Source organism: Eurosta solidaginis, chromosome 1 (assembly GCF_040869045.1).
Source record: "Eurosta solidaginis isolate ZX-2024a chromosome 1, ASM4086904v1, whole genome shotgun sequence".
In the NCBI taxonomy this organism is placed as follows: domain Eukaryota; kingdom Metazoa; phylum Arthropoda; class Insecta; order Diptera; family Tephritidae; genus Eurosta; species Eurosta solidaginis.
Genome location: NC_090319.1, coordinates 127,845,475 through 127,872,948, shown reverse-complemented (window position 1 = coordinate 127,872,948; position 27,474 = coordinate 127,845,475). Strand labels below are relative to the sequence as shown.

Here is a 27,474-nt window from a genome sequence, read left to right as displayed (position 1 = left end):
GGAACGTTTACTGACTGTAGATACGGGTGCATCTCATTCCATCATTCGAGCGGTTTAGTCAACAAGAAGATAAGTCCTTTGCATGGAGGAAGATTGCGTACGATTACTGGCGATTATAACTAAGTCAAGGGAGAAGTGATATGTGAAGTCTTAATTGGTCATGGTTCTACACAAATTCGTTGTGGCCGAGATCGTTGATGAAGTCATATTGGGAGTGGACTTCTGAGTTGACCATGATATCAGGATCGATATGCAGAGAAGGAATATGCGCTATAAGAACCAGGATGTGTCACTCAACTTCAGTTTGGAGAAAGTGTTCTGCAGTAAGCGAGTGCTGGTGGAGGCGATTCGACAAAGACCACCAAAGTCAAAGGCAGTAGATCGGGCAAAGGTTGATGGAACGAATGGGCCAAACAAAACAAAATTAAAGATACCTGCGAGAGAAACACTGGAATTGACAAAACCAAATGGACGCACTAAAACAAAGGAAAGAATTTCGCAGAAAGAATTTCGCAGAAAGAATGCAAGGGTAGTTTCAAGCCAGGGCACACTACTCTTGTGAAACGACAAGATGATACGGATGATGCAAAGTCAATGCGTCAAGATCAAGATCTGCGAAGTAGTTCATTGGCCGAACAACAGAGTATGAGGGAACGGTCCATGATAATGAGTAGTAGGAATGAAACCCAGGTACGACGAGAACAATAATTCGGAAGGTTTCTTGGAGGGAGATTTGGTACTGCTATACAAACCTCAGACAGAAAAGTGTTTCATACAAATTTTGGTGCAGTTGGGAAGGCCCGTACAAAGTTGTGAAGAGGATCAGTGATGCCATCTACTGCATACAAACCATTGGGAAACCACGAAATAGAGGGCTGGTTCATTTGGAGAGGCTAGCAGCGGTTAGATCGAGGAAATTTGTCTGATCTGGACGATCCGATTTAGATGGAGGGCAGTGTGACGAATATCAGAATCACTAAGCGATAATATCATCACTAAGCCGATACTAAGCAGTATGTACGTAAACAAATCAATCATCATCTACACATATTCCTATGCGATAGACTATAAACTACAAATACACACGCATATAGCTGGTAACCAAGTAGAAGATTCTAGGGGGAGAAACGCATAGACATTTTTAAAAATATGCGGACAAGGCAACAGAGAGTATAAAAGTAGAGCAAGCTGAGTAGTCAGTAAGCAGTTTGATTTAAACATGCAATTAGTTGTGAAGTAAGAGTTATTGTGAAGTACCTCGAAGTAGTCTAATAAAGACCATTTTGAATTACTGAATATTGGAGTTAATTATTCAACAGTTTAGCGATTCAAACATTAGCAGAAGGTTTCAAAAAAAGCCGAATTTCCCTAAATTCATTACAATATATAACATTTTGGAAGATACAAAAAACTTGATTATTTAGATAATACACCTAGAATGTTGAAATTTTACGTGTGGACTGACATAGAGACTCTTGATAAAAATTAAAATTTTTTTTTTTAAATGTGCGTGGCACCACCCACTTGTGATAAAATCAATTTTGCAAATATTATTAAAAACAAATCAAAAATCGTTAAACCTAACGTAGCAAAATTCGGAAAAGGTTGCCTTTACCATAAGGAATGCTTTGAAGAAAAATTAACGAAATCGAATAAGGTCCACCAGAAAAAATAATTGTTCGTAATAATGTAGAAAACACTCCAAACCAACATAAACGTCATAATTTCGTATCTCACTTTTAAAGAAAACCCCTGGAAAAATTGCAAAAACAGTAAAAATTACTGTTCGATTATTCGAACAATGGGACGATATGGGATAAGGACCACGCCCACTTTTATATAAAAGATTTTGAAAAGGGTCGTGTACGAATAAAATAAATTATATCTTTGCAAAAAAGAGCTTTATATCAATGGTATTTCATTTCCCAAGTGCATTTATAAAAATAAATAGGAAAAACTTCAAATTTAAAAAAATGGGCGTGGCACCGCCCCTTTTATAACTAAGCAATTTTCTATATTTCGGGAGCCATAACTCGAAGAAAAATTAACGGATCGTAATAAAATTGGGTACACAGACTCTCCCTATAGCAGGAAATATTTCTAGAAATAATGGACGAGATCGGTTAAAGATCACGCCCACTTTTATATAAAAGATTTTTAAAAGGGTCGTAGACGAAAATAATAAGCTATTTCTTAGCTCAAAATGAGCTTTGTATCAATAGAGTTTCACTTTTTAAATTGAATTATAACATTAAATTGCAAAATACTAAAATTTTTTAAAGTGGGTGTGGCACCGCCCCTTTTATGACTAAGCAACTTTCTATGTTTCGGGAGCCATAACTCGAAGAAAAATTAACGGATCGTAATAAAATTGGGTATTTAGATATAAAACAAGTTTAAAAGGGTCGTAGACTAGAATAATAAGTTATAACTTAGCAAAAATAGTTTTGAATCAATGATATTTCACTTATCAAGTTTTATTGTAAGAGGAAATGGTGAGACATTTTTTTAACGGGCGGTGCCACGTGTTATGTAGAAAAGTAATTTATCTGAAATGAAATGTGCAATTGAAGCTCACGCTGAGTATATAATGTCCGGTTATACTCGAACTTAGACACTTTTACTTGGTTTTCTGTACAAACAATTGTATTGAATTGAATTGAAATCGTATGTTATTATTTATTTTGCTTTTTTGAAATTTTACTTTAAGTGGGTTCTTTATTCTTAGAAATATCTTTGGTTTGCATTCGATTAGTTAGATAGCTTTAGGGTGTAGACTTAAGAGAAATTGAAATTGTTAATAAATTTTTTAAATGTATATCGGAAAACATAGATTACTCAACAATGCAGGGCTATATTTTAACTTTTGGTGCGGTGCTGTACTTGTGCGCACCAAGGAAAGTGAATGTAAGTGTTTAGGGAAAATGACTGACGGACCAATGTCAGGATGGAGGCGCTGTAAGGAAATAGGAGTCAGCACAGCGTCCACGGTTCAGGTTGCAAGTTGCGCTGAAGAGGGTGGGAAGACTCCACCTGACAGGACAGGTCTTGATCTTTTTCTGCCCCTTGTGTTTTCCCCTTCTAACTTTGATCCTCACATCTTTTTATACCTTTTCAGCTTTCTCCTTCTTTCCACTAGATATGCAGGTATTAAATCTTTTTGCTAGCCTGGGATGCAAGCATTCCTGCTTTCTGCCGCTCCTCTCCACCCAACAAGCCAACCAAGTAACAAGATCCTACAAGCTGCCAGATAACTGTAGCGCTTTCCAAGCGGAAATATAGCCGTAACCAAAGCAGTAGAAACACTGTAAGATAATAGCTTAAGCTGCAACCATGTTAACTTTTATATTTTCAGTCAAGAAGCAATTAAGGTAATAATCTCGCATAGCACAGCATATAAATGCCTTTAAATTAGGCTTGGTCAGTGATAGCAGATGTAGGAGGTAAGGGTTGGAGAGGAGGAAACGATCGACCACGTTCTGTGCTCTTGCCCTGTGGTTACAAGGCTAAGACTCCAGCTATTAGGAGTGATACAGCTGTCAGATCTAGAATCAGCAAATGGCTTACGTCCTAGAAAGCTTCTAGTATTTGCAAAGAAGATGGAGTTATTTTATAAAACAAACTTCTGGTAACACTACGGACTCATTCAGTCTCTGTGAGGTCCTCATGGACCGGCCAGTTCAACCTAACCTAACCTCTCATTCTATCTAGTTCTTTTATTGACCCATTATTAGAAGAACTCTTTCCTAACAATTTGTTACAATCTAAGTCCTCAATACATAATCCATCCAAAGATTTTACTCGATTCGGCGCCACGTATGCTTGTCCCTCCTCGAACTCCTATTTTGATGTCACTTCTACCGGACTGTATGTAATATCTGTTCCAAATATGAGCCAAATCGGACCACAAATACGAGTATTTTTAATATCTTGACCCTTGAAGCACCTAGCGGGATTTTTTTCATGAAACGATTTCTATTTCTGTGTGTAATATGTGTTACAAATCGGACCACAAATACGATTTTTTTAAATATTTCGATCCTTGGGCCACCTCGCGGCGATTTTTTCATATGTCGCTTTCTATTCATGTATATAATATGTGTTCCAAATATGAGCCAAATCGGACAACGAATACTATTTTTTTGAATATTTAGATCCATGCGCACCTATCGGATTTTTTTATCTTACTATTGCACTGTCATCGGGCTCTGAACTGTATTCCAAGTTTCAAGCTTGTAGCTTGCCGGGAAGTTACTTAAATTTTAATTACAAAATTGGGTCACAACGGCTGGCCTGTCAAGTCAACCTAAATAAAACCGTTTAAAAACGTGTGATAATGTCCCCTCGGACAAGTAGGCTGATCGATAAAAGGAGCCTTCCTTGCCGTCAAACCGTCTACATAAATAAATGCAAGCCGCCATAACCTCCGAAGAGGTCTTAGGCTGAGCCTCTCTTACCAATTTGCATCGTGCTCCTTTTATAATTTTTCTACAAATCGGCGAGACATACCCATATTTTTTACGTCGACTCCGAAAGGCATCTGCAAGGCATGTTAGTTTTCACTGAGAAGGTTTTCATGGCAGAAATACACTCAGAGTGTTTGCACCATCACTGCGGAGGGGCGACCCCACTTAGAAAGACTTTTCTTTAATTGAAAAACTTGTTTCTAAATTTTTGATATTGCTTTGCACTGGAATCGAAACAGGATCTTCGGTGTGGTAGGCGGAGCACGCTACCACCACACCACGGCGGTCGCAATATTAGCAACTGGTATTTTTAACACGGCAATTTTCTACGAAATATCAATTGCCTAGTTAATTTGCTTATGTTTTTGTAGTTGAAATTTTTTCCAAGCGAGAAGAAATATTGTGAAGCTTTAGAAAAGAACGCCTATAATTCAGATACATATAAAGGACGTTTTTTCTCTAGCTTCTAAAATTTTTTCTGCTTGCTCAGAAAAAAATGTCTATTGAAAAACAAATTAAGCGAGCAGAACTATGTTGCTAAATTTTAAACTAATAAAAATTAAAGCCTAAAGTCGAAACTTTATATTGTCTCTCTGATATTGCGAATAAGCACTTAGTTGATAAGAGGGGCTCACTCACGTAAAGTCTTCTTTCTTCTTTTTAGTTACATCACACTGGATGCACATTTTATCCAATGGCAATTCGTTGCGTCGCGCAGTACTCTGCATGATTGCGGTTAAAAGAGATTGCGGATTAAAAAAGCCAGCCAACCAGATACAAGAAGGAAGCTGGAACATATAGTTCAATTATAGTTATTCATCTTATTTAAAATATTTACGACAATACTTACCACAAAATCAGTAGACCATGTTTCTAGTTCCCGTAACCGCAGGGATAGATCGATGAACCATGAGTTCAAGCCCAGCAATGATGGATAAGCTCGTTGTGTCCATACAGGTGGTACTTGATCTAAGAAAAGAGAGTTCTCCAGGACTTCCATGTCGGAAGTTATTGTAAGTTCACCTTTCAAGCCTAGATCTAATTCTTTTAAACTACGCTTCATCTCGCTAGTCAAATAATTCATACGTTCACATTCCTGGAAAGCAACTATCACATATGGAGTACGTTCCTCCACTTTATTCATAATTTCCAACATATTAAATTCTTCGGGCAATTTTTCCATTATTTCATCTACAATCTGTTTTACTTTATCCTCTCTAGTCACGGTGGCCCCACCACTACTTCCAGCGTCACGGGGTTGCATTTCGAAAACAGTTCGAAATATGTTTTCGGCACGTGTTGTTAGAAAACCAATTTCTGCGTTTGGATGTAACCCGTATAGGTATGGGGATTCGGCAGGCATCATTTCATCAACATAAGTATGATAGCCAATATAATCGGTATTGGGTGGAGCTTGAAACCCGGGTGCTAGATACAGCTCACCGTCTACTAGATCAGGCTGCATGTACTCTTCCAGATATGCGATGCACAAACGACGATCCCAGTCATCAGTTATGTGGCCACCGTACATAATTTCACCAAAAAGATAACGTAAATCTTCCCAAGGCACTTTAGCATTCGCTTCAAGATAGTTATACAACACCGAAACGCTAATATTTAAGTCTCCGACATTAAATGGATATGTTTTGTTCCAGCCTTGAGGTCCAAATTTCCGTCGCTCAGCGACGACGGCATGAAAATAGCAAAGCGAGAAAAGTATTGCCTTGAACTCAGCTTCTTTCCCTGACATTTCCAACGTTTCCTGGGTAAAGTTGTCTAAGGCCTTGTGCAAATTGGCCAACATGCCGGTAGGTGGTTCGTTTGTGATCTTAATGGATGATTCCAGTATACCCTAAAAATTGTTAAAAATCATGTTATATGGTTGTATATACATATATGTACGTAGATATGTGTATGAAAATATCCAACATTACATTAGGCTTATCATAAGGCTGACGACAAAGTGGCAGCGTTAGGCGTTAATAATAGTGCTGGAATTCGATTTTTGATCGATTAAATCGAAACTTTTTTAAAAAAAGGAGAATCGAACTCTAGTTTTGCCAAGAAAAAATTGATTGCCCATTGTGTCCTAAAGAAAAATTGGCATTTTTGATAGCAACGAATAACCAAAGTTAAAATTTCTTTAGAGCTTACTTTAGAACATAGGGCCCAAAAAGCTCTTGATTTGCTTTTAATGTAAAAGAAGGTACAATTTCATATTATTTAATTAATTTAATTATTTTAAAGGGCAGAAAAAATATTGATTGTAATTCGGTTTTATAAAGCCAGCATTATTGTGTCGGTGGCTTCAACAGAAAAGAGAAAAATTAAGAAATTATATCTTTGCTCTCACCACCAATTTGGGCTTAACCGCCTAGGCCATTTAAGCAGTTGCGTAATGCTAAATTTTCATTATGTAGGTCAAATTTGGCCACAAACTTGGCCATATCAATGAAAACGGCTTGTCGTGCAATGTCAAGTGTGCTCGCCTTCTGTATTGACTACAAGGTGACAATTAAATTGACCAATAAATGAAAACGGTAGTTGCCCGTCGGTCATGGCGGAACCATACAAGGTGTCAGCACTCTGACATACGTACAAAACATAAATATAAAATCCGTTTACTTTGTTTTTGTAAATAGATTAACTAATGTAAAAATCGTACTGCGCCGGCAGTTGAAGTTTCAAATCATATTAAAAAAGTACAAATCAGCTGATTTCTGGATGTCATCTGATCCTGGTTCCACCATGCCATCGGGAAGACATATTTGACATTCATTCGTTTTCGTTTGCCAACAGGCGGCACATCAATAAATAATGCCAAAGCATGTGAAACAATGGAAAATAATTAAATGGGTTGTTAAACAAATGGTCTCAAAATTGTGGTGTGGGTTTTGACAACGCACTGTTTTATCGGCTTCGAGTCAATGCAGTGACACAGTTTAAATGCATTTGTCAGTATGGATTATTGCGGCGTCTTTTGATTCCTTCAATGATTCTAATCCATACAGTGTGATGAGCAGTCTTGCTATTTTAGCGTTTTTCAAGCTAGATTTAACTTTTTTCTCCGTTTAGCTTGAAAAATTGAAAAGCTTTAATCTTTTTTCAGCTTTTTCAGAAATTGTTTAGCTCCTTATAGCTTTTTTCAAAATTTTAGAAAATCTAGATACACAGTTTTAAGAAAATTGAATGAATTCAAGATGATGTAAACAAATTTGAAGAGCTAAGAAACAGATAATTCTACCGTTATTGTAGGCAGAAATCGAGGCGTAGTAACTTTATTAAAGTGACTTCAACCTAATCTCGTTTTCGTTCCGTGTGTTTTCCATTCGATTCGATTGGATGTTTCATCTGCTTCGAAACTGCATCCGAGCGAAATTCGGTTTTTGAATTCAGAAACATTTAACATTTATTTAATTGTGTGATCATAGCATAAACAATTTTTTTAAATTATTTTATTCTTCACTTATGGCAACAGGTATAAGTTTTATTTGAAAGATAAAGTAAATTTTATGTACAATAAGACTTTAGTAAGCAATTATTATAAGCCATAAGGTAGAATATAACAATTTTCTTATAAGGCTTATGGACCAAAACATATAAGGATTACTTAAATAAGGCCAGGCTAGCCGAGAGGGGGGCGGGAGGGGGGATTCCCCCAGGCTAGGGGTTTCTCAGGAGGCCCGCGATTTAGAGGTACTAGACATTTTTTTAAATTCAGGAGAGTCTTTAATTGTTCCATGTGCGAATTTTAAGATGAATTTCAAAAGCAACGAATATTGATAATGATTTTTTGCCTGGCCCTTCGAACAGTGAGGAGACAATAAAATATCAAACAAAAATGCATATTTACATGAATCCGAAATCGTAAATTTTTCGTGGTGACACTGATGAAGGTTCATCTTCAAAAAGTCTTCCAACAATACCACCAACTCTGTACCAAAGTCCAGATTATTTAAACGACTTCGATATCAGTACCGTGAGTACCGAGTTTTTGCGATCTGAAGAAGTCAACGAAATAGTTCGTCGAGGTCATCAAAAGTGTCCTGTTATTTTTCCACGTGATTGTCATGACGAGGGAGAATCTTGCCAAATGGAGAGAAAGTGGAGCGTGACTGGCTAGTGTGGTGTGCCAGTAGCAATGCTTTTTATTGCCTACCATGTAGTCTGTTAAGCACCAATTCCTTAAATCGACTTAAAATTCGTTGTCCTGGCGGATATTCGAAATTTCAGGTATGGAAGAAGCTATACGATAAACTGCCAGAACACGAAAATACTCAAGATCACATTAAATATTATATTCAACGGCGATATTTACAAAATCTAATTCAAAAGGAGGCTGCAATTGATACACTTATCAATGAACAGCTAATCACTGAAACTCAAAATTGGAAAGAAATTTTATATAGGATTTTGGACACTCTTTTATTATCTAAGATCTCATAAGCCATTATGGTCCGATGCTTAGAGATTATTTGGAGAAAGTTAGGATTTCACAACAGCAGGACAGACATTCAGAGCGAGTTTATAGAAATTTGTGCAAAACACGTGAGGGAAACGATATTAGACCAACGCAAGAAAGCCAAGTATTTTGCTATTATCGGTGATGCTACGCCTGATGCTAGTCACGTTGAGCAGACTACGTTCACTTTGCGCTAACTCCATTTCAATTCGAAAGCAACAAATTTTACAATTCAAGAACGGTTTTTGGCTTTCGTGAATTGTAAACACAATACTGGTCAGAAAATCGCTGATCTAATTTGCCATACTCTAGGTAAACATGAAATCCCATTCAAAGATTGTCGTGCACAAGGGTACGATAACGGCGCCAATATGAAAGGAGCTTACAACGGAGCACTACGTCACATTCTCGACAAAAACTCGAATGCTGATTACTCGCCTTGTGCAATCCACAGTCTCAATTTATGTGGTGTTGATGCTGCAGAATGATGTACGGCTGCAATTACTTTCTTCGGAGTTGTACAAAAATGTTTTACTATTTTCAGCAGCACTCCAAAACGATGGGACATCCTCAAAAAAAATTTGTCCCGAGCTCTCTTCATAGTCTTTCAGCCAAAAGCTAAATTTGATTGCACAAGCATACGGGATATAACCGGCATTCTCAAGTACATCAAAAAGTTCGAATGTATCTTGCTGTCCTCAATTTGGCTCAAAATACTGACTACCATTAATGAAAGAAACGTGGTCCTCCAAGCTAGAGACGCCATCATAGATGTTGAGGTCCGACATCTAGATGCCTTATTAGCTGATTTGAAGTTGATCAAGAACCAATGGGAAACAATTTTAAACGTATGCAAAACAGTTGCTATTCAATTGAACAAATTGTCAATATTTCCGGACATTCGAAAGAGAAAACCCCAAAGATGCTCTGAAGATAATTTAAATGAGATGATTACGGATGATTCAGATCCTGATTTTAAAAGCAATACATTCCTGGTGATCTTTGATTTGGTAATCACTGGCATTACTGAGTGATTTGCAGCTATGAGAAATTTGAGCGAGACTTTTCCTTTTTGTGAAATTTGAAGATATGGATGACACTAGGGTTCGGCGAGCGCAGAAAAATTTCTCGAAAAATACATGTCGGAAATTTCTCAAAGCTTAGAATGCGAAATAAGTCACTTGAAACACATTTACGAAGCAAATTTTGATAAACGTCTGTCACCATTGTTAAATGCCATCTATGTTCAAAACCTGTATACAATTTTACCCAATATTTGTGTTGCTTTATGTATCCTTTGCACTGTAGCTAGTGCAGAAGGTTCCTTCAGCGTCCTTTCAAGAATCAAAAACTTTCATAGATCGTGCTCATCTCAAGAGCGAGTTTCAGGACTTGCCACGCTTTGTGTTGAATCCGTTTTAGCAAGACAGTTAAATTTTGATATTATTATAAAAAAATTTGCAGCGAAAAAACAAGAAAAGCCACGCTTTGATATCAGAACCTTCTATATTGAATAATTAAAATTTATAATCATCATTAAATTTATCAGAAATGTATTAAAGTGTTACCAAATAATCAAAATTTAATAATAATTAAAATTTTAAAATCAAACTTCAGAGATAATACGTCTTTGTATAAGGACATATTTTCTCTGATTTTTGTCCACTTATATAAAGGAAGTGCTTATTTTTTTTTTATTTTCTACTTTTTAGTTCTAGGCGGAAAAGACTAGCGCCTTATTTATTACATGGTGAAAAACTTACTTTTATTAATTCAGAAAGCATACAATACTTGTATGTGTACAATATAGTACATATCAGATGAAGACATACGTCAAGCTACATTAATCGCTCTATTTGATGCATAGCCATCTCGTCCAAAATCAATGTAAACAGATTTGATCCCGTTGGTGTAACGGCCGCACGATTTCAGTTATAACGCCCTTAGCACCAATTACAAGTCCTTGATCCACATTATTGTTAGAACCCCTACACCGGTAAATATTTCAAAAATGCTTCGCGGTCCTCTAGTTTTGTTTACATCACCTGATGCTATGTTTTCCATAGTTATGTTGTTAGCATTTCTTGAAGCACTCACTAGAACATTCTGAGCCTTAATTCTATGAATATGTGTGCCTTGATTCCGATAATGGTTGAGAACAGCTGTATTATGTTCATCGACCTGGGGCCGAGTAGGGTAAATTTTAATGGCTTTGTCTATAGCGAAGTCAACGGATGAGTTAGTGGGCACCTTAGACATCAGTATAGAGAAATGTGGTGCCTTTAGTTCTCCAACTCGAAGGGAGTTCAACAAGTCCGCAAAAGTTTAGTCACCATGTTGGCGCATATTTTCTGTTAGTTCAACAATGCTAAACAATCTCCATAAATGGGTAGCAAGAACGAATCGAGCGGGATGATCAAACTCCTTTGCTCCCCGAATAGGTGGAAATTGAAATAGATCACCAAATACCATTATGTTATTACTTCCGAATGGTTGATCTTCCTTCTTTAGCTGTCATAATTGTAAATCAATCATACACATCATTTCATATTTGGGCGAATATTAGCATTGCGATACATTACTAAGCTGCTGCTAAATAAATGCACAACAACTGTAAAGCGAGCAGCTACACATATGTAAATCTAAACAGCGAAGCTATCAGCTAAGAGAATATGTCACATATACACATGTAGTATACATATAGCTAGAAGGCAAACGTGAATATCAGATATATAAAGGAGAAATAAATAAGCAGCTGATAAAAGTCTAGACCTTAGGACAAATATATGAACGAGACAACCGTGGTTATAAAAGCAGCGCAAGCTGAGGGAGAGTGAACCAGTTTGATTTAAACACAATATAAGGAAGTACGCGATAATTGCAATTGCGAATTACTACTCTCAAAGTAGTTTAAATAAAGAACGTTTTGCTATACTGAATATTTGAGTTATTTATTCGACAGTCCACAGATTCGAACGTTAAGAGAAGCTGCAAAAATCTCAGGAATTTTCCAAAATTCGCTATAATATGGAACCATAGAAATTTCGTCGATGAATAAAAACTCTATATCTTCCCACTGATTTTGCAGGACCTTCAAATAGTTGCCAGTCAGCTGCGCCAGGCTACTGACCATTTTACAATTTTTCTCAACAGGAAATTTATACAAAGTGTGCAAAGTGTAATGTGTGTGAATTATTATTTTAAATAAAAGACTCTCACTTGTTGGATCGTTGGTATCAAACCAAATATTAATTTTATTAGAGAAATTTCATTCATATTTATATAAAATTATTCTAATTAATTCTTATGAGCTACATTACATATTTACACTACTAAATACTTACATACTAAGTGTGGGAAATGCAGCCTAAACATAAACCGAATAATTGCTGGGAACTGCAACTACGCATAAACGGAATAAGTTGAGGGAAATGCAACTTAAGCATAAACGGAATAAATCGTGGGAATAAATGTGCAAGCAAAGGTTTGTGGTGAGCAATTAGTCGGCTTTAAACTGAAATAGAATAAGCTTCAAGTTACGAGACAATGTACTCAGTAGACTGTCATAGCACGAGTAAAAAATATATGTATGTACAAATGAATGAATATATATGTAAGAGTAAATGAATATCAGGCCATACTACAACGAGTCAAATTATATGTATCTACAAAAAATGAATCTCAAGGCATGCTACACCATCCGCCTTTGAAAAAATAGTCATATATTGGTAATTATATATGGCTATTCATTTAGTGACACAATTAACTTTTGATTTTGTATATGGGCCCTTTATTTTGAAAGTTGTATAAGTCATTTCCAACTAAAGGTCTTAAACGCATTGTTATTTCTGAACGAACGCATATATAGATGGTTCTACAATTATATTCTAATAATAAGGATTGCATCTTTTGGCCATTGGACTCTAACAAACAGGAGGCGAGGAGAGAAACCAACAAATTACCCCTGAACTTAAACGACATGAAATTACTTATACCACTTTCAAAATAAAGGGCTCTTTTTTTCATATGTACATATTACGTTCTGAGTACTAATGAAAATTATGAATAAAGTGGAGTGCTTCTATTTATTTAAGTGTGTGCAATTTTAATTAGGTTTTCTAGTTAAACTATTTTATTTATTTATATGAGTTAACCGGGGATTGCCCGTATCGCTTTAAATGTATGAAAACATTTATTTCAAGCAATTTTTAATTTTATAATTTATTTAATAATTTGGGAAAAATTTAAACAACGTGACATCAGGACGTAGCTGAATGCGTTTATAACCATTTCAACTATCGTAGGAGTGCGGGTTCGACTCCCACTCCCGGGAGAAAAGTCTTTGAAGAGATTTACAAGATATAATCGAAACAGCTGTCGCCTTTTCCGTCCTGACGTCACGTTGTTTAAATTTTTCCCAAATTATTAAATATTTTATTTATTAATATTTTTAAATTTATAGTAGTTTAAGCCTGTTTTTATGAATTATTAGTTCCTTATCTTTATTTGTGCTATCGCTACTCTCTATTCTGTGAGAAATTAACGTAAAATTGTTATTTTTATCAATATTTTTTACTCTATGGGGAGCTAAAGTGTAATTGTTTTTCTTACCGATTTTTTCTACTGTATAGGGAATTAAAGCAAAATTATTTGTCCTATCAATATTTTTATTTTTTTTTTGTTGTTTTATAAGGAACTAAAGTGTATTTATTTTTCCCATTTATATTTTCTACTCTATGGGGAATTAATGTGTACACTGAAAGAAAAAGACCTGTAAAATCAACCGAAATACGGGTCAATTCAAATTTATCCATCGCAACAAGATGTTGAATCAACTGCGCACAAATCGATGATTCGTAATTGACCGTTTTAGTAGTCAATTTCGTAATTGACCGGTTTAGTAGTCAAATGAACAAAAAAAAGTTGTTGCGACAGCTTTGTACGAAAGTACCTATGTTGCGGCATTTCCAAAGCAGATGAGTTTTCACAGAGATCTTTTCATGGCAGAAATATACTTAAAGTGCTTGCCCAACAGTGCCGAGGGGCGACCCCGCTTAGGAAAATTTTCTTCTAATTGAAAAACCTTATTTGTAAAATTTTTATATTGCTTTGTCCGGGGTGTGAACCCAGGGTCTTCGGTGTGGTACGCGGAGCACGCCACCATCATACCACGGCGGCCGTCATATACATACCTAAATATGTGCATACATATAGTACGCAGCATACATAAGTACAAAGTAGAGAGCGAAGTGAGCGTAAAATTCTCTTTGAAATTTGCTCATGTATTGACTGTTGATCGCTGTTGAAATGACCACTGAGATCAGTTGTTTTAACAAAAAAATCAGTTAGATTGATTAGGAATCTGTCAGTTTTACAGAAATTTGTTAACTTAAGAGCGACAATTTCTCTTCGATTGAAATGACTAAACTAATTTGTTCGCTTGACAAAGAACTCGGTCGAATTAACCATAATTTGATCAATTTCACCGAATCTCCGTTAAGTCAAGAACAACAGAACCGATTTGTTGATTTTACAAGCACCATTTCTTTCAGTGTAGTTATTTTCCCTATCGATATTTTCAACTCTATGGGGCCCCTAACATCTACTATCTAACTTATGACTTGTTTCGTCTTTAACTAATATTAAGTCTAAACATAGGAAACTTATTTCCTTACTTTGACTATCTCTATCAAACAAAGCTTTTGCATTATTATTCCAGTTCATTCGAGTCAGACTAAAACTAAAACATATATAATGAACCTAGCAGACCCGGCAGACTTTGTTCTGCCGTAAATTTGGTCTATCTGCATACATTTTAATAAGCTTTTGCCGTCTAACTCTGCCCTCTCCCTCTACACTTTTTCCTATTCTTTGTATTCACTCCTCCATCCGTATTTTTCGCTTCATCTATGTCCATCTTCGTCTCATTCTATCTCTTTCTCGTCTCCTTCTCTCTTTTCTCTTCTCTCAAGTTTTTCTCATTCTTCTTCATATCTTATTGCCAGTCCCAGAGCACATATGTAGGTAGATTTTAGACATTTAGGCGTTCATAATTGAATTTCTGAAAGTTGCCGCAATTACAAAAAAAAAGCATTCCCACAGCTTAAGAATAAACAGGGGAACAATAATTCTGCCCCTTCCCATTCATCGCATACATGGTATTAGCTGTCAAGTAATCGGAATTTAGCTATTTCTGAAACGCGTGTTATAGTTTTTTTTTATTAACCTATGTGAAATCGCATGTTTTAACGTCAATATTTTAAGTTTTAAGACAATTGAATTGAGTAATTGTGATAGATTCTGATATTTCAGGTAAATACTAACATTATTAATGGTGTTTGTGATTTTTAACAGTTATATATTGATAAAGGACCTATTATTTTTTTTCTGGTGTTCAAAACCAGTTTTGTTATGTTTCGAAGTCCGTCCAAGCGAAAATTATAGCCGCACCCAACTCGGCGCAATTCGAAGCCCACTTTCGAAGCTCGAATCCACCTTCTTTCAAGATCTCTGAAACATTCCTTTGCAAATTCACCAGATCCCTTTTTGATGACGTGCCGGTGAGAAGATCATCCATATAAAAATCATTAAGAATGACGCCGACAGCTTTCTTACAAATGTTAGTGAAGTTTTTTGCAGTTTGTTGCAGGGATTTTACGGCTAGGTGGGACGCAGCTGCCACACCATAAGTCACTCCTAACATGCGAAAGTCTTGTAAGTCTTGCTGCAATTGTGGACCAACCAGCAAAGCGTCGTTCAGCGAATTCCCATTCGTAGTTTTAGCCGATGCATTGAAAACAACTCTCAACTTAGTTGTGGTGCTTGACTCTTTAACGACGGGGTGGTGAGGCATGTAAAAAGTTTGCTTTTCTGATTTTCCTGCAGACTCCATGTGGTTCATGTTGATGAGTTCCTGCATGAACTCGTTGTAGCGTGCACGTAGATCGTCGTCACGAGCCAGACGTCTCTCGATGCGTAGTAGACTTCTCACAGCAAAATCTCGGGACTCTCCTAAGAGCACGTCAGACTTCATGGGTAGCTCCACAATGAATCGACCGTCGGATGCTCTTGTATGCGTTGCTTCAAAAAGTTCTTCGCAGACGCGTTCTTCGGAAGTGAGGTGGTGCTTTTGAGGTGCTTCCTCTAACTCCCACAATCTGGCAAGTGCCTTATCCAATTGAACCTCACAATGCAACGACTGTAGGCAATTCGTAGTAACTTCGGATTCGTCGACACAACCAAACAGCGTCCAACCGAACACAGTTCTTTGAGTCATGGGCGTACCAGGTGGACCCTTCCGGAATTCGGAGTAGAGAAGTTGTTCCATAACATCCATGCTGACTAGAATGTCGATGCGACCAGGATTCATAAATTGTGGATCGGCTAAAAACAACCCTTGTATGTGCGACCATGATGCGATTGCTAATGTCTGGGTTTGCAAGTCGCTTGTAATTTTGGGTAGAATTAATGCCTTTACGGAGAAGCATCGATCTGAACAGTATGAGGACAGCGAAAGTAATGCTTCGCCTCTAGAGCGACCTCCTTGTGAGGAACCTATACCTGTGACAACTACTGCAGAAGATTTTCGCGGCACACCCAACCGTTGAACACAAGCCTCAGTAACGAAGGAGGCATGTGAACCAGAGTCGAACAGCAAGCGGGCTGATTGCCAGTGTCCGGAGCAATCGCGAACTTTGACTATGGCGGTTGCCAAAAGTACAGCTTTCACCTTTGGAGTCTGCGAATTGGCCACGGGGTTAAAGATGAAGACATCAATGCGGTAGCGCTGCTTGTAGACGAATCAGTACTAAATGAGGTTGTATGTGGTTTGGGTGCGGTGAAATGTGCGGCGGTTACAGCGGCATTGGATGTAGAAGCGGTGTTATGTAAAAGAGTGTAATGGCGTTGATGACAAACCCTACATCCAGACGAACTATTGCATTTAGCTTTGTAATGACCTGGGCTCAAGCAGTTCGTGCACGAGCCAGACTCCATCACAAACTTCGATTTCGCGCTTAAATCGAGATTTTTAAACTTTTCACAGCTATATACCTTGTGTGGGCCCTTACAGTGCACACGTTCCACACTCTTCTGGGTTTGTACAGCGTGAAAGACCTTAGCTGATTTGCCAGTAACCTTCGGTGTTGCGGGCTTCCCTATTGATACCTGAGCAGCAGGCGTGCTTAGCATAGCCAATGACCGGCACCTAACTTCAAAAAACGACGTCAGCTGTTCAAAGGTTGGTGGTTCTTCACTAACAAGTGATAACTCTCACTGCTTCCGAGTCTCGAACGCTAATTTGTTGACGACCTCATGAACCAACCAATCGTCCCAGAAATCGACCGGTCTTCCTAGTGCTTTGAGCTCTCGTATGTGCTGATGGAATGAATTTAGTATTCTCTTTATAGCATCCGCAGTATCACTCGTAGCCTTTCATATATCCGCTATCGCTGTGAGATGCACTTCGATGATAACGCGCATAACCTTGTAGCGTGACTGAAGTAGGTTCCGCGCCTCAGTGTAGCTTTCGTCGCTAATCTTAAACCCACTAATTATACTCAGCGCATCTCCCTTTAAGCAGCTACGAAGATAGTGCAACTTGTGTCCGACTGACAAAGCAGCATTGCTATCCACTAACGAGCAGAAGGCATCGTAAAAGGCTATCCATTCGGTAGAATCGCCAGCGAATGTTGGAAGGTCCATTTTGGGCAATCGTATTGACGCAGATACAGTGGCTAGCGAGTGAGGTGTCGGAGAAGATTCAGCTCTGCATTTTTGTACGCGTCTAAAATTAGACAAAGCTGTGGTATACCACGTTTCAGCCTGTATGCGCGCGTTCTCCTCCACTTCGGCGTTTTCAGATCCACATGAAGTTTCCACTGCATCTTGCGCGGTGTTGAAACGAGCCAATTTCTCACTCAACAACGCCAAATAGCTTTCGACACCCTCAACTTTTTGTCATATACCTCTTAATTGAGTTAAGGGCAGAATCGCGCGTTTTGACAAAAGCAGACATTTCGTGGAAATAATATATTTAGCGTACCAACTTATGCACCCTTTACTAATTTATAATATTATAGATGTGTGTATGTATGTATGTGATTACTTCTGCTCAGGTTTAGATTGTTGCTTCTTGCAGAGGGCAATTCAAAGGCGGTACGAATTATGCGAAAAGGTAGATAAAAAATTTGTAGCGGGCAGATCAATGTCACGGCAGATTTTAAATATAAAATTATGAAACCTGCTCGAACTTTCTTGCTTATGCTTAATGCTTGATTAATAATGTATGTAAAGCCAGGAAATAAAAAGCTGAATATGTTTATATTTCTTGATTTTATATTTTATACCTGCACTTTTTGCCAGTTTTGCGAATGAAAATCCGGTTCGTAGGACCAAAAAAATGGCGATGCGGTTTATCAGCTACGGTGGACTGTACTTGCACAACGTAGAAATGAAAAGGTAAGGAAATATTTTGCATAAAACGCCACTAAAGAATTTTTTATCAGGTATTTAATAAAAAAGCAAGTGCCAGCAACAGCAGAAAACTTCGAAAATGAAGAAAGCGATGAAAGTGAGTTTTTCTTGGCGGAACAAAGTAATTACTGCTTACTTAACGTATTTTTATTATTAAAAAATATAAATAGAATTATAACGAGTAAAGACGGGGCTGACAATATGCTGTTAAGTTTTTAACGAGTAGAGCCGTCTATGCCAGTTATTTCAACTTTCAGAGCTTCCTAACCATAAGAAAGTGAGTTTAATTCAATTTCTGTAAAAAATTCGAGATGCATTCGGTAAAAATATTCACAGTAGACAATTTTTGGCATAAAAAATTTAAAAACATACCGTGTGTCCTCAGTATGCCGTTACGTGCAAATTGCACGTAACTCGCACGTATGATACCTCAACCTTGCACGTAATGACTCAGTTCGAGCGGTGCGGGGGCTTTAGCCCCCATAGCCCCCCCCCCCCCTAGATCCGCCAATGGGCATACCTTTTGGCCTATATCTCGAGACCCTAGTCAGCCAGGGGTATGAAAATTACCCTCTACTAAAGTATTCATCAACAGCTTTCATTTGTTATCCATATTCTATAAACACATTTCAGGGGTACCCGGGTCCACGTTTTGGCCTATATCTCGAGACCCTAGTCAACCAGGGGTATGAAAATTAACCTCTACTAAAGCACTCATCAACAGCTGTCATTTGATATACATATTCTATAAACATATTCTAGGGGTACTCGGGTCCACGTTTTGGCCTATATCTCGAGACCCTAGTCACCCAGGGGTATGAAAATTACTCTCTACTAAAGCACTCATCAACAGCAGTCATTTGATATCCATATTCTATAAACACATTCTAGGGGTACCCGGGTCCACGTTTCCGCCTATATCTCGAGACCCTGTACGTCGATCCTGAATTTTCTTTTTTTTTCTAAAAACCTCACGGAGCCCTAGGCCTATCCAACGAATGCAAACCCGTGGTAATCCGTTCGTGCGTTATAGCGTCAGGATGATTGCAACTAATCCGATGGAAATCGACACTACTCTAAAAGGCGGGGGCTTCCAAGCAAAAAAAAAAAACAAGTAAAGGTGTCTAAGTTCGGGTGTAACCGAACATTATATATTCAGCATGAGCTTCAATTGTACATTTCATTTCAGAGAAATTACTTTTCTACATAACACGTGGCACCGCCCGTTTAAAAAAAAATTCTCCCCATTTCCTCTTACAATAAAACTTAATAAGTGAAATATCATTGTCCCAAAACTATTTTTTGCTAAGTTATAGCTTATTATTTTCGTCTACGACCCTTTTAAAAATCTTTTATATAAAAGTGGGCGTGGTCTTTAACCGATCTCGTCCATTTTTCTAAAAATATCTCCTGCTATAGGGAACATTTGTGTACCAAATTTTCTTATGATCCGGTAATTTTTCTTCGAGTTATGGCTCCCGAAACATAGAAAATTGCTTAGTCATAAAAGGGGCGGTGCCACGCCCATTTTTTTTAATTTTAAGTTTTTCCTATTTATTGTTACAAATACACTTGGGAAATGAAATACCATTGATATCGAGCTCTTTTTGCAAAGATATAGCTTATTTTATTCGTCCACGACCCTTTTAAAAATCTTTTATATAAAAGTGGACGTGGTCCTTAACCGATTTCGTTAATTTTTCTTCAAAGCATTCCTTATAGTAAAGGCAACCTCTCTGCTGAATCTTGTTACGATAGGTTTAACGATTTCTGATTTCTGATTAATAATATTTGTAAAATTTTTCACATTTTTGTCTAGAGTCTCAATATCAGTCCACACGTCAATTTTTGTCATTCTAGATGTATTATTTACTAAAAAATCAGATTTTTTGTGTTTTCCAAATTTTTATATATATAAAAATTGGGTGTAGTTATCATTCGACTTCGCTCATTTTCAATACCGATCTATTCTGGGTCCACATAATCTCGTGTACCAAATTTGGTGAAGATATCTCAATATTTACTCAAGTTATCGTGTTAACGGACAGACGGACGGACGGACGGACATGGCTCAATCAAAATTTTTTTCGATACTGATGATTTTGATATATGGAAGTCTATATCTGTTTCGATTCCTTTATACCTGTACAACCAACCGTTATCCAATCAAAGTTAGTATACTCTGTGTGCAAAGCACTCAGTATAAAAATTGAGTAGCTACAGTTGTTGCAATGGTAAGGTAGTTGTATATTAGAAGTGGTTAAACCAATGGATAAAAAGAAAGGTACGGTGGATGCAAATTTTTATTTTTATACTCAGCTGAACAGAGCTCACAGAGTATATTAATTTTGTTCGCATAACGGTAATCCTTACGATATCAGTATCAAATGAAAGGTGTTAATGAGTATTTTAAAAGGGAGTGGGCCTTAGTTCTATAGGTGGACGCTTTTTCGAGATATCACCATAAAGGTGGACCAGGGGTGACTCTAAAATGTGTTTGTACGATATGCGTATCAAATGAAAGGTATTAATGAGTATTTTAAAAGGGAGTGGGCCTTAGTTCCACAGGTGGACCAGGGGTGACTCTAGAATGTGTTTGTACGATATGGGTATCAAATGAAAGGTATTAATGAGTATTTTAAAAGGGAGTGGGCCTCAGTTCTATAGGTGGACGCCTTTTCGAGATATCGCCATAGAGGTAGACCAGGGGTGACTCTTGAAAGCGTTTGTACGATATGGGTATCAAATGAAAGGTGTTAATGATCGTTTAAAAGGGAGTGGGCGTTAATTCCACAGGTGGACCAGGGGTGACTCTAGAATGTGTTTGTACGATATGGGTATCAAATGAAAGGTATTAATGAGTATTTTAAAAGGGAGTGGGCCTCAGTTCTATAGGTGGACGCCTTTTCGAGATATCGCCATAAAGGTGGACCAGGGGTGTCTCTAGAATTTGTTGGTTCAATATGGTTATCAAATTAAAGGTATTAATGTGGGTTTTAAAGGGGAGTGGCACTTAGTTGTATATGTGACGGCGTTTTCAAGATATCGACCAAAATTTGGACCAGGGTGACCCAGAACATCATTTGTCGGGTACAGCTAATTTATTTATATTATAACGATTTTACTTGCATATGCTCTTATTTGCCCTTATGCTAAGTTCGAATCACTAAACTGTTGAATAAATAACTCCAGTATTGAATAATGGAAAAATGGCCTTTATTAAAGTACTTCACAATAACACTTATACTTTGCAACTAACTTGCTTAACAACTAAACTGATTGATAGTTCAAATGAAACTCAACTATTGCCCGCCAGATTGCGTGCTTATTCAATAACTGCTTGATAGCTCAACTCAAACTGAATTCCAGCGCCTCTACATTTGCTGCCTTTTATACTCTCTGATTTCAACGTTCGCATCTTCTAGGCGCTTCCAGAATCTACTAGTTGCAATCAGCTCTCAAACTTCTCAGCTGTAACTACAATTGCACGATTTTATAGCTTCTCTTATTGCATACTTTCAGGAGTATCTCAGATATATGCATGTGTTTGTGCATTGACTCTCCACTGCTCGTATACGTACATGGTACATATGTGTAGACGCAATTATTGTTTCGTTTATGTAGATACATAATGATTGAATTATTGATGTGAATTCACGTCACTGCTTAGCATCGGCTTAGAGATAGCAGCACCCCTTAGTTTGCTAATATTCGTAGCACTGCCCTCCACCTAAGTCTGATCGTCCCGATCAGACAAATCTCCCGATCTAAACGCCGCTAGCACCTCCAGATGTACCACTCTTCTACTCCGTGGTTTCCCAGTGGTTTTTACGCGTGAGATGGTATCACTGAACTTCTTCACAACTTTGTACGGGCCTTCCCAACTGCACCGAATCTTGGATGGAACACCTTTCCGCCGGTGAGGGTTGTATAACAGTACCAAATCTCCCTCCAATAAACCTTCCGAATTTTTTTCTCATTGTACATGCGTTTCATCTTACTACTCATTATTCTTGATCGTTCCCTCGCACTCTGTTGTTTGGCCAATGAACTTCTTCGCGGAGCTTGCACTTGACAGATTGACTTTGCATCATCTTTATCGTCTGGATGTTTCACAACAGTAGTGCGCGCTGTCCCACCCTTGCATTCCATCTTAAAAATTCTTTCAGTCATTTTAGTGCATCCATTAGGTTTTGTCGATGCCGGTCTTTTTTTCGCAGGTACTTTTAATTTCGGTTAATTTGGCACATTCGATCCATCAACTTTTCTTTTGACTTCCGTGGCCTTTTTCAAGTCTTCTCCACCATTACTCGATTACTACTGAACCCTTTCTCCAACTCGAAGTTAAGTGGTACATCCTGGTTCTCATAGCGCATCACCCTTCTCTGCATATCTATCTTGATGTCATGGTCAACCAAGAAGTCCATTCCCAATATGACTTCTTCAACGATCTTCGCCACAACGAATTTGTGTAGAACCGTGACCTTTCCAATTAAGACTTCATATATCACTTCTCCCTGAACTTGGTTATACTCGCCAGTGATCGTACGCAACCTTGCTCCAGGTAACGGTTTTATTCTTCTGTTGACCAAGTCAGATCGGATCAAGGAATGAGATGCGCCCGTATCTACAGTCAGTACACGTTCTTTACCACCCACATTCCCTCTGATGGTAAGACTGCTCGATTTTCTACCAATTTGCAATACAGAAATCACAGGGCATTCAATAGCTGGATCTAGCTCTCGATCTCTACCTCTTACTCGCTCTTGCTAATCTCCTCCAGCTTTGCGTTTACGGCCACCCACATTATTGGAACTATTAGGACCAAGATCGTGCACTGTAACCGGGCTTCCCGCATTTGAAGCATTTGATAACTTTTTCACTCCGCTTTTGCTATCCTTTCAGCGCCTCCAATATTGCGTCTACCCACCCTGGCCTTTCTACTTCCACACGACGTGCTTTGAAAACTGGCTTTCACAGAAGCGACGCTGTATCCTGAATCAGAGCTTGTGACACCGTTTCTGCGAATGTTGGCTTTGGGTTTGCGTATGTAGCTCGCTTTGTTTCCACGTCCCGTATGCCATTTATAAAGCTCTGAATCTTTACCCTTTCAGTGTATTCCACGGGTGCGTCCGCATTCGCTAAATGTGCTAGCCTTTCAATATCCGACGCAAACTCTTGCAATGTTTCACCAGGCCTCTGGAAGCGGTTCAGCAACTCCATTTGGTATATCTGTCTCCTATGCTCAGTTCCGTATCGTTTCTCTAGAGCGCCCATCAATGCTTCGCCCTCTGGAATGGTTTGTAAAATCTCTGCTGCATGCCCTTTCAACGCCATGAACAGTGCAGCAACTTTATCTTCCACACTCCAGTTGTTCACTGCTGCGGTCTTCTCAACCTGAAGCTTAAAGACCTGGAAAGAAACAGAACCATCAAACATTGGTGATTTTACCTTCAGAGTAGACGCTGAAGTGATTGGACGGTTCAATTGTAACTCCTGAATCCGATCTTTCAAAGCATCCATCTCATCCTCCATTTTATCTTGTCGTTCACTAAAACCCTCCAACAGTGATGATATGCGATCCTCTTGCGCTTTCAACTGCTGAGCCAACTGAGATATCATATATGTCTTCTGTTCTTCAGTTGAGATGCCATATTTGTGGATATTTGTGATGAAATTTCTGTTATACGTGTTTCTTGTGCTTCAATCTTGGATGTTATACGGTTCTCCTGCGACTCTAGTTGCGATGCCATATATGTCTTCTGTTCTTCCAGTTGAGATGACATTTGCGACGACACTTCTGAAATACGCGTTTCTTGTGATTCTATTTGATATGCCATATATGTCTTCTGTTCTGCCAGTTGAGATGACACTCTCGATATTTGAGCAGATATTGCCGCCAAAATCAAGTTCAAGTCTGTGCTCGTAACTGTCTGCGATGTTTCGGTTTCAATTTGTGTTGTTGTTTCGTCGCCATCAGGATGAAAGACATCATCGTCCACATTAATTCCCTCCGACTCCATTACCTCTCGTAGCCGTGCTTGAAGTTCGACCTTATTGCCGATTGTATTCAATCCACGGTTCTCCAACTCCTTTTTCAGTTGATGGATCCTTAATTCACTTAACTTTGCCATGTCCAAGATGTATTCGCAATCTTCGGAATTTATTCAACAATTCCTCTTCTGATACCAATTGTAACGATTTTACTTGCAAATCCTCTTATTTGCCCTTCTGCTAAGTTCGAATCACTAAACTGTTGAATAAATAACTCCAATATTGAATAATGGCAAAATGGCCTTTATTAAAGTACTTCACAATAACACTTATACTTTGCAACTAGCTTGTTTAAGAACCAAACTGATTGATAGTTCAAATGAAACTCTACTATTGCCCGCCAGATTGCGTGCTTAATCAATAACTGCTTGATAGCTCAACTCAAACTGAATTCCAGCGCCTCTACATTTGCTGACTTTTATACTCTCTGATTTCAACGTTCACATCTTCGAGGCGCTTCCAGAATCTACTAGGTGCCATCAGCTCTCAAACTTCTCAGCTGTAACTACAATTGCACGATTTTATAGCTTATCTTATTGCATACTTTCAGAGGTATCTCAGATATATGCATGTGTTTGTGCATTGACTCTCCACTGCTCGTATACGTACATGGTACATATGTGTAGACTCAATTATTGTTTCGTTTATGTAGATACATAATGATTGAATTATTGATGTGAATTCACGTCACTGCTTAGCATCGGCCTAGAGATAGCAGCACCCCTTAGTTTTGCTAATATTCGTAACAATACGACGAGCAGTATTCCTGCCAAGATTCTATGGGCGTTTGATTTCGCCCTGCAGAACTTTTTCATTTTCTTTTACTTAATATGGTAGGTGTCATACCCATTTTACAAATTTCTTTCTAAAGTTATATTTTGCGTCAATAAGCCAATCCCATTACCATGTTTCATTATGGCATTTTTTTTCATTTTTCGTTATTTTTGATATCGAAAAAGTGGCCGTGGTCATAGTCGGATTTCGGCCATTTTTTATACCAAAATAAAGTGAGTTCAGATAAGTACGTGAACTAAGTTTAGTAAATATATATCGATTTTTGCTCAAGTTATTTTGTTAACGGCCGAGCGGAAGGACAGGCGGTGGACTGTGTATAAAAACTGGGCGTGGCTTCAACCGATTTCGCCCATTTTCACAGAAAACAATTATCATCATAGACTCTATGATGCCCCTACCAAATTTCACAAGGATTGGTTAATTTTTGTTCGACTTATGGCATTAAAAGTATTCTAGCCAAATTATATGAAAAAGGGCGGAGCCAAGCCCATTTTTAAATTTTCTTTTATTTTTGTATTTTCTTGCACCATATCACTACTGGAGTTGAATTTTTACATGATTTACTTATATACTTTAAAGATATTCAATTTGACTTAAATATTTTTTTTTTTAAAGTGGGCGTGTTCGTCATCCGATTTTGCTAATTTTTATTTAAAGCACATATAGTAATAGGAGTAGGGTTCTTGCCAAGTTTCATCATGACACCTTCCTCGGCTGCCAAATTGCAGCTTGCAAAACTTTTAAATTACCTTCTTTTAAAAGTGGGCGGTGCCACGCCCATTGCCCAAAATTTTACTAATTTTCTATTCTGCTTCATAAGGTCAGCCGACTCACCAAGCTTCATCGCTTTATCCGTCTTTGGTAATGAATTATCGTACTTTTTCGGTTTTTCGAAATTTTCGATATCGAAAAAGTGGACGTGGTTATAGTCCGATTTCGTTCATTTTAAATAGCGATCTGAGATGAGACCCCAGCAACCTACGTACCAAATTTCATCAAGATACCTCAAAATTTATTCAAGTTATCGTGTTAACGGACAGAAGGAAGGACGGACGAACGGACGGACGGACATGGCTAAATGAATTTCTTTTTTCGCCCAGATCATTTTGATATATAGAAGAAGACTATATCCTTCTCGATTAGTTTTTGCCGTTACGGATTATCGTTATGCGAACAAAATTAATATACTCTGTGAGCTCTGCTCAGCTGAGTATAAACATTATGCGAATTCTTGGTTTACCATCGAGCTTAAACAGCGCTGATGAAGCTGTCTCTATTGTTGATTGAGGCATTTTGAGGGCTATTGTTTGCAATGGTTTCTTTGCAATTGTTTGCTGCTCTTCTTCGAAATCGGATTGGGTTTTAAATACTAAGGTAAAACGTTTTAAATAATTAGTTACTTAAGTTGATATATCTTAATCAAATGAAGTTTTATATATGCTCTTGAATGCTTTTTAGCTGTCTAAATTTACTTTTTATATAATTTTTGAGCATCTTACCTATTGCAATGATCAATAGCGTGAATGCGCAAAATAAAACTAACCAAACATCTGGAGTATTTTGAGGGAGCGTGTCATTATTCTGTATTACAAAATTATGTGTGACAAAATTCTGTAAATTGCAAAACAATTCTGCTTGAACAAAATTCTCCTTTTTTAAAATTCTGCTTTTTTTAAATTCTGCTTTTTAAAATTCTGCTTTCTAAAATTTTGCTTTCTAAAATTCTGCTTTTTCAAAATTCTGCATGTTTAATGCGAAAAATTCTGCTTTATTCAAGTTTTGTGATTTTCGTCATACAAGAAGTAACAATATAAACATTTATTCCAACAATATACATATATGTTTAAGCGATAACAATATTTTAGTTTAGCCAATTACAATATTTTTTGCAATTCTTTTTAAATATGTAGTGTGACTTAATTCATTTCTTTTCTTAATAATTCTTCGCAGCTGTTTTCTTTTTTAATTATTTTCTTTTTTTTCTAACTCTTTCTTCATTTTATTTTCTTTATATTTGAGTTTTCGGTAAAATAAGTTCCTTTTGCAAACTTAGCACAAGATGGTAAAATTGCGAGTTTCTTCTTCCAACAAAAACTTTCAGCCGGCGATGCCACGCTTCAATATTGTTTTGTGATCTAGGAAACGTTTCTGTTTGCGATGCATTATGGTCATGCACTGGCCAAAACTCGGGACAATATTTGGAATTATTATTATTTATATCAA

At 37.6% G+C, this 27,474-nt stretch overlaps 1 protein-coding gene across 1 annotated transcript in view; it reads right to left on the bottom strand.

Moving 5' to 3' along the window:
• The window catches only part of Dhc93AB (Dynein heavy chain at 93AB), a 2,991,564-nt gene that overhangs the window by 528,645 nt on the left and 2,435,445 nt on the right, over positions 1 to 27,474 (bottom strand). The window contains exons 28-29 of the mRNA XM_067759821.1: positions 5,317 to 6,318; positions 5,106 to 5,254 (exon numbers count right to left, since the gene is read on the bottom strand). Coding sequence (XP_067615922.1) covers positions 5,106 to 5,254; positions 5,317 to 6,318 — 1,151 coding nt within the window. The remainder of the gene's footprint in view (positions 1 to 5,105; positions 5,255 to 5,316; positions 6,319 to 27,474) is intronic.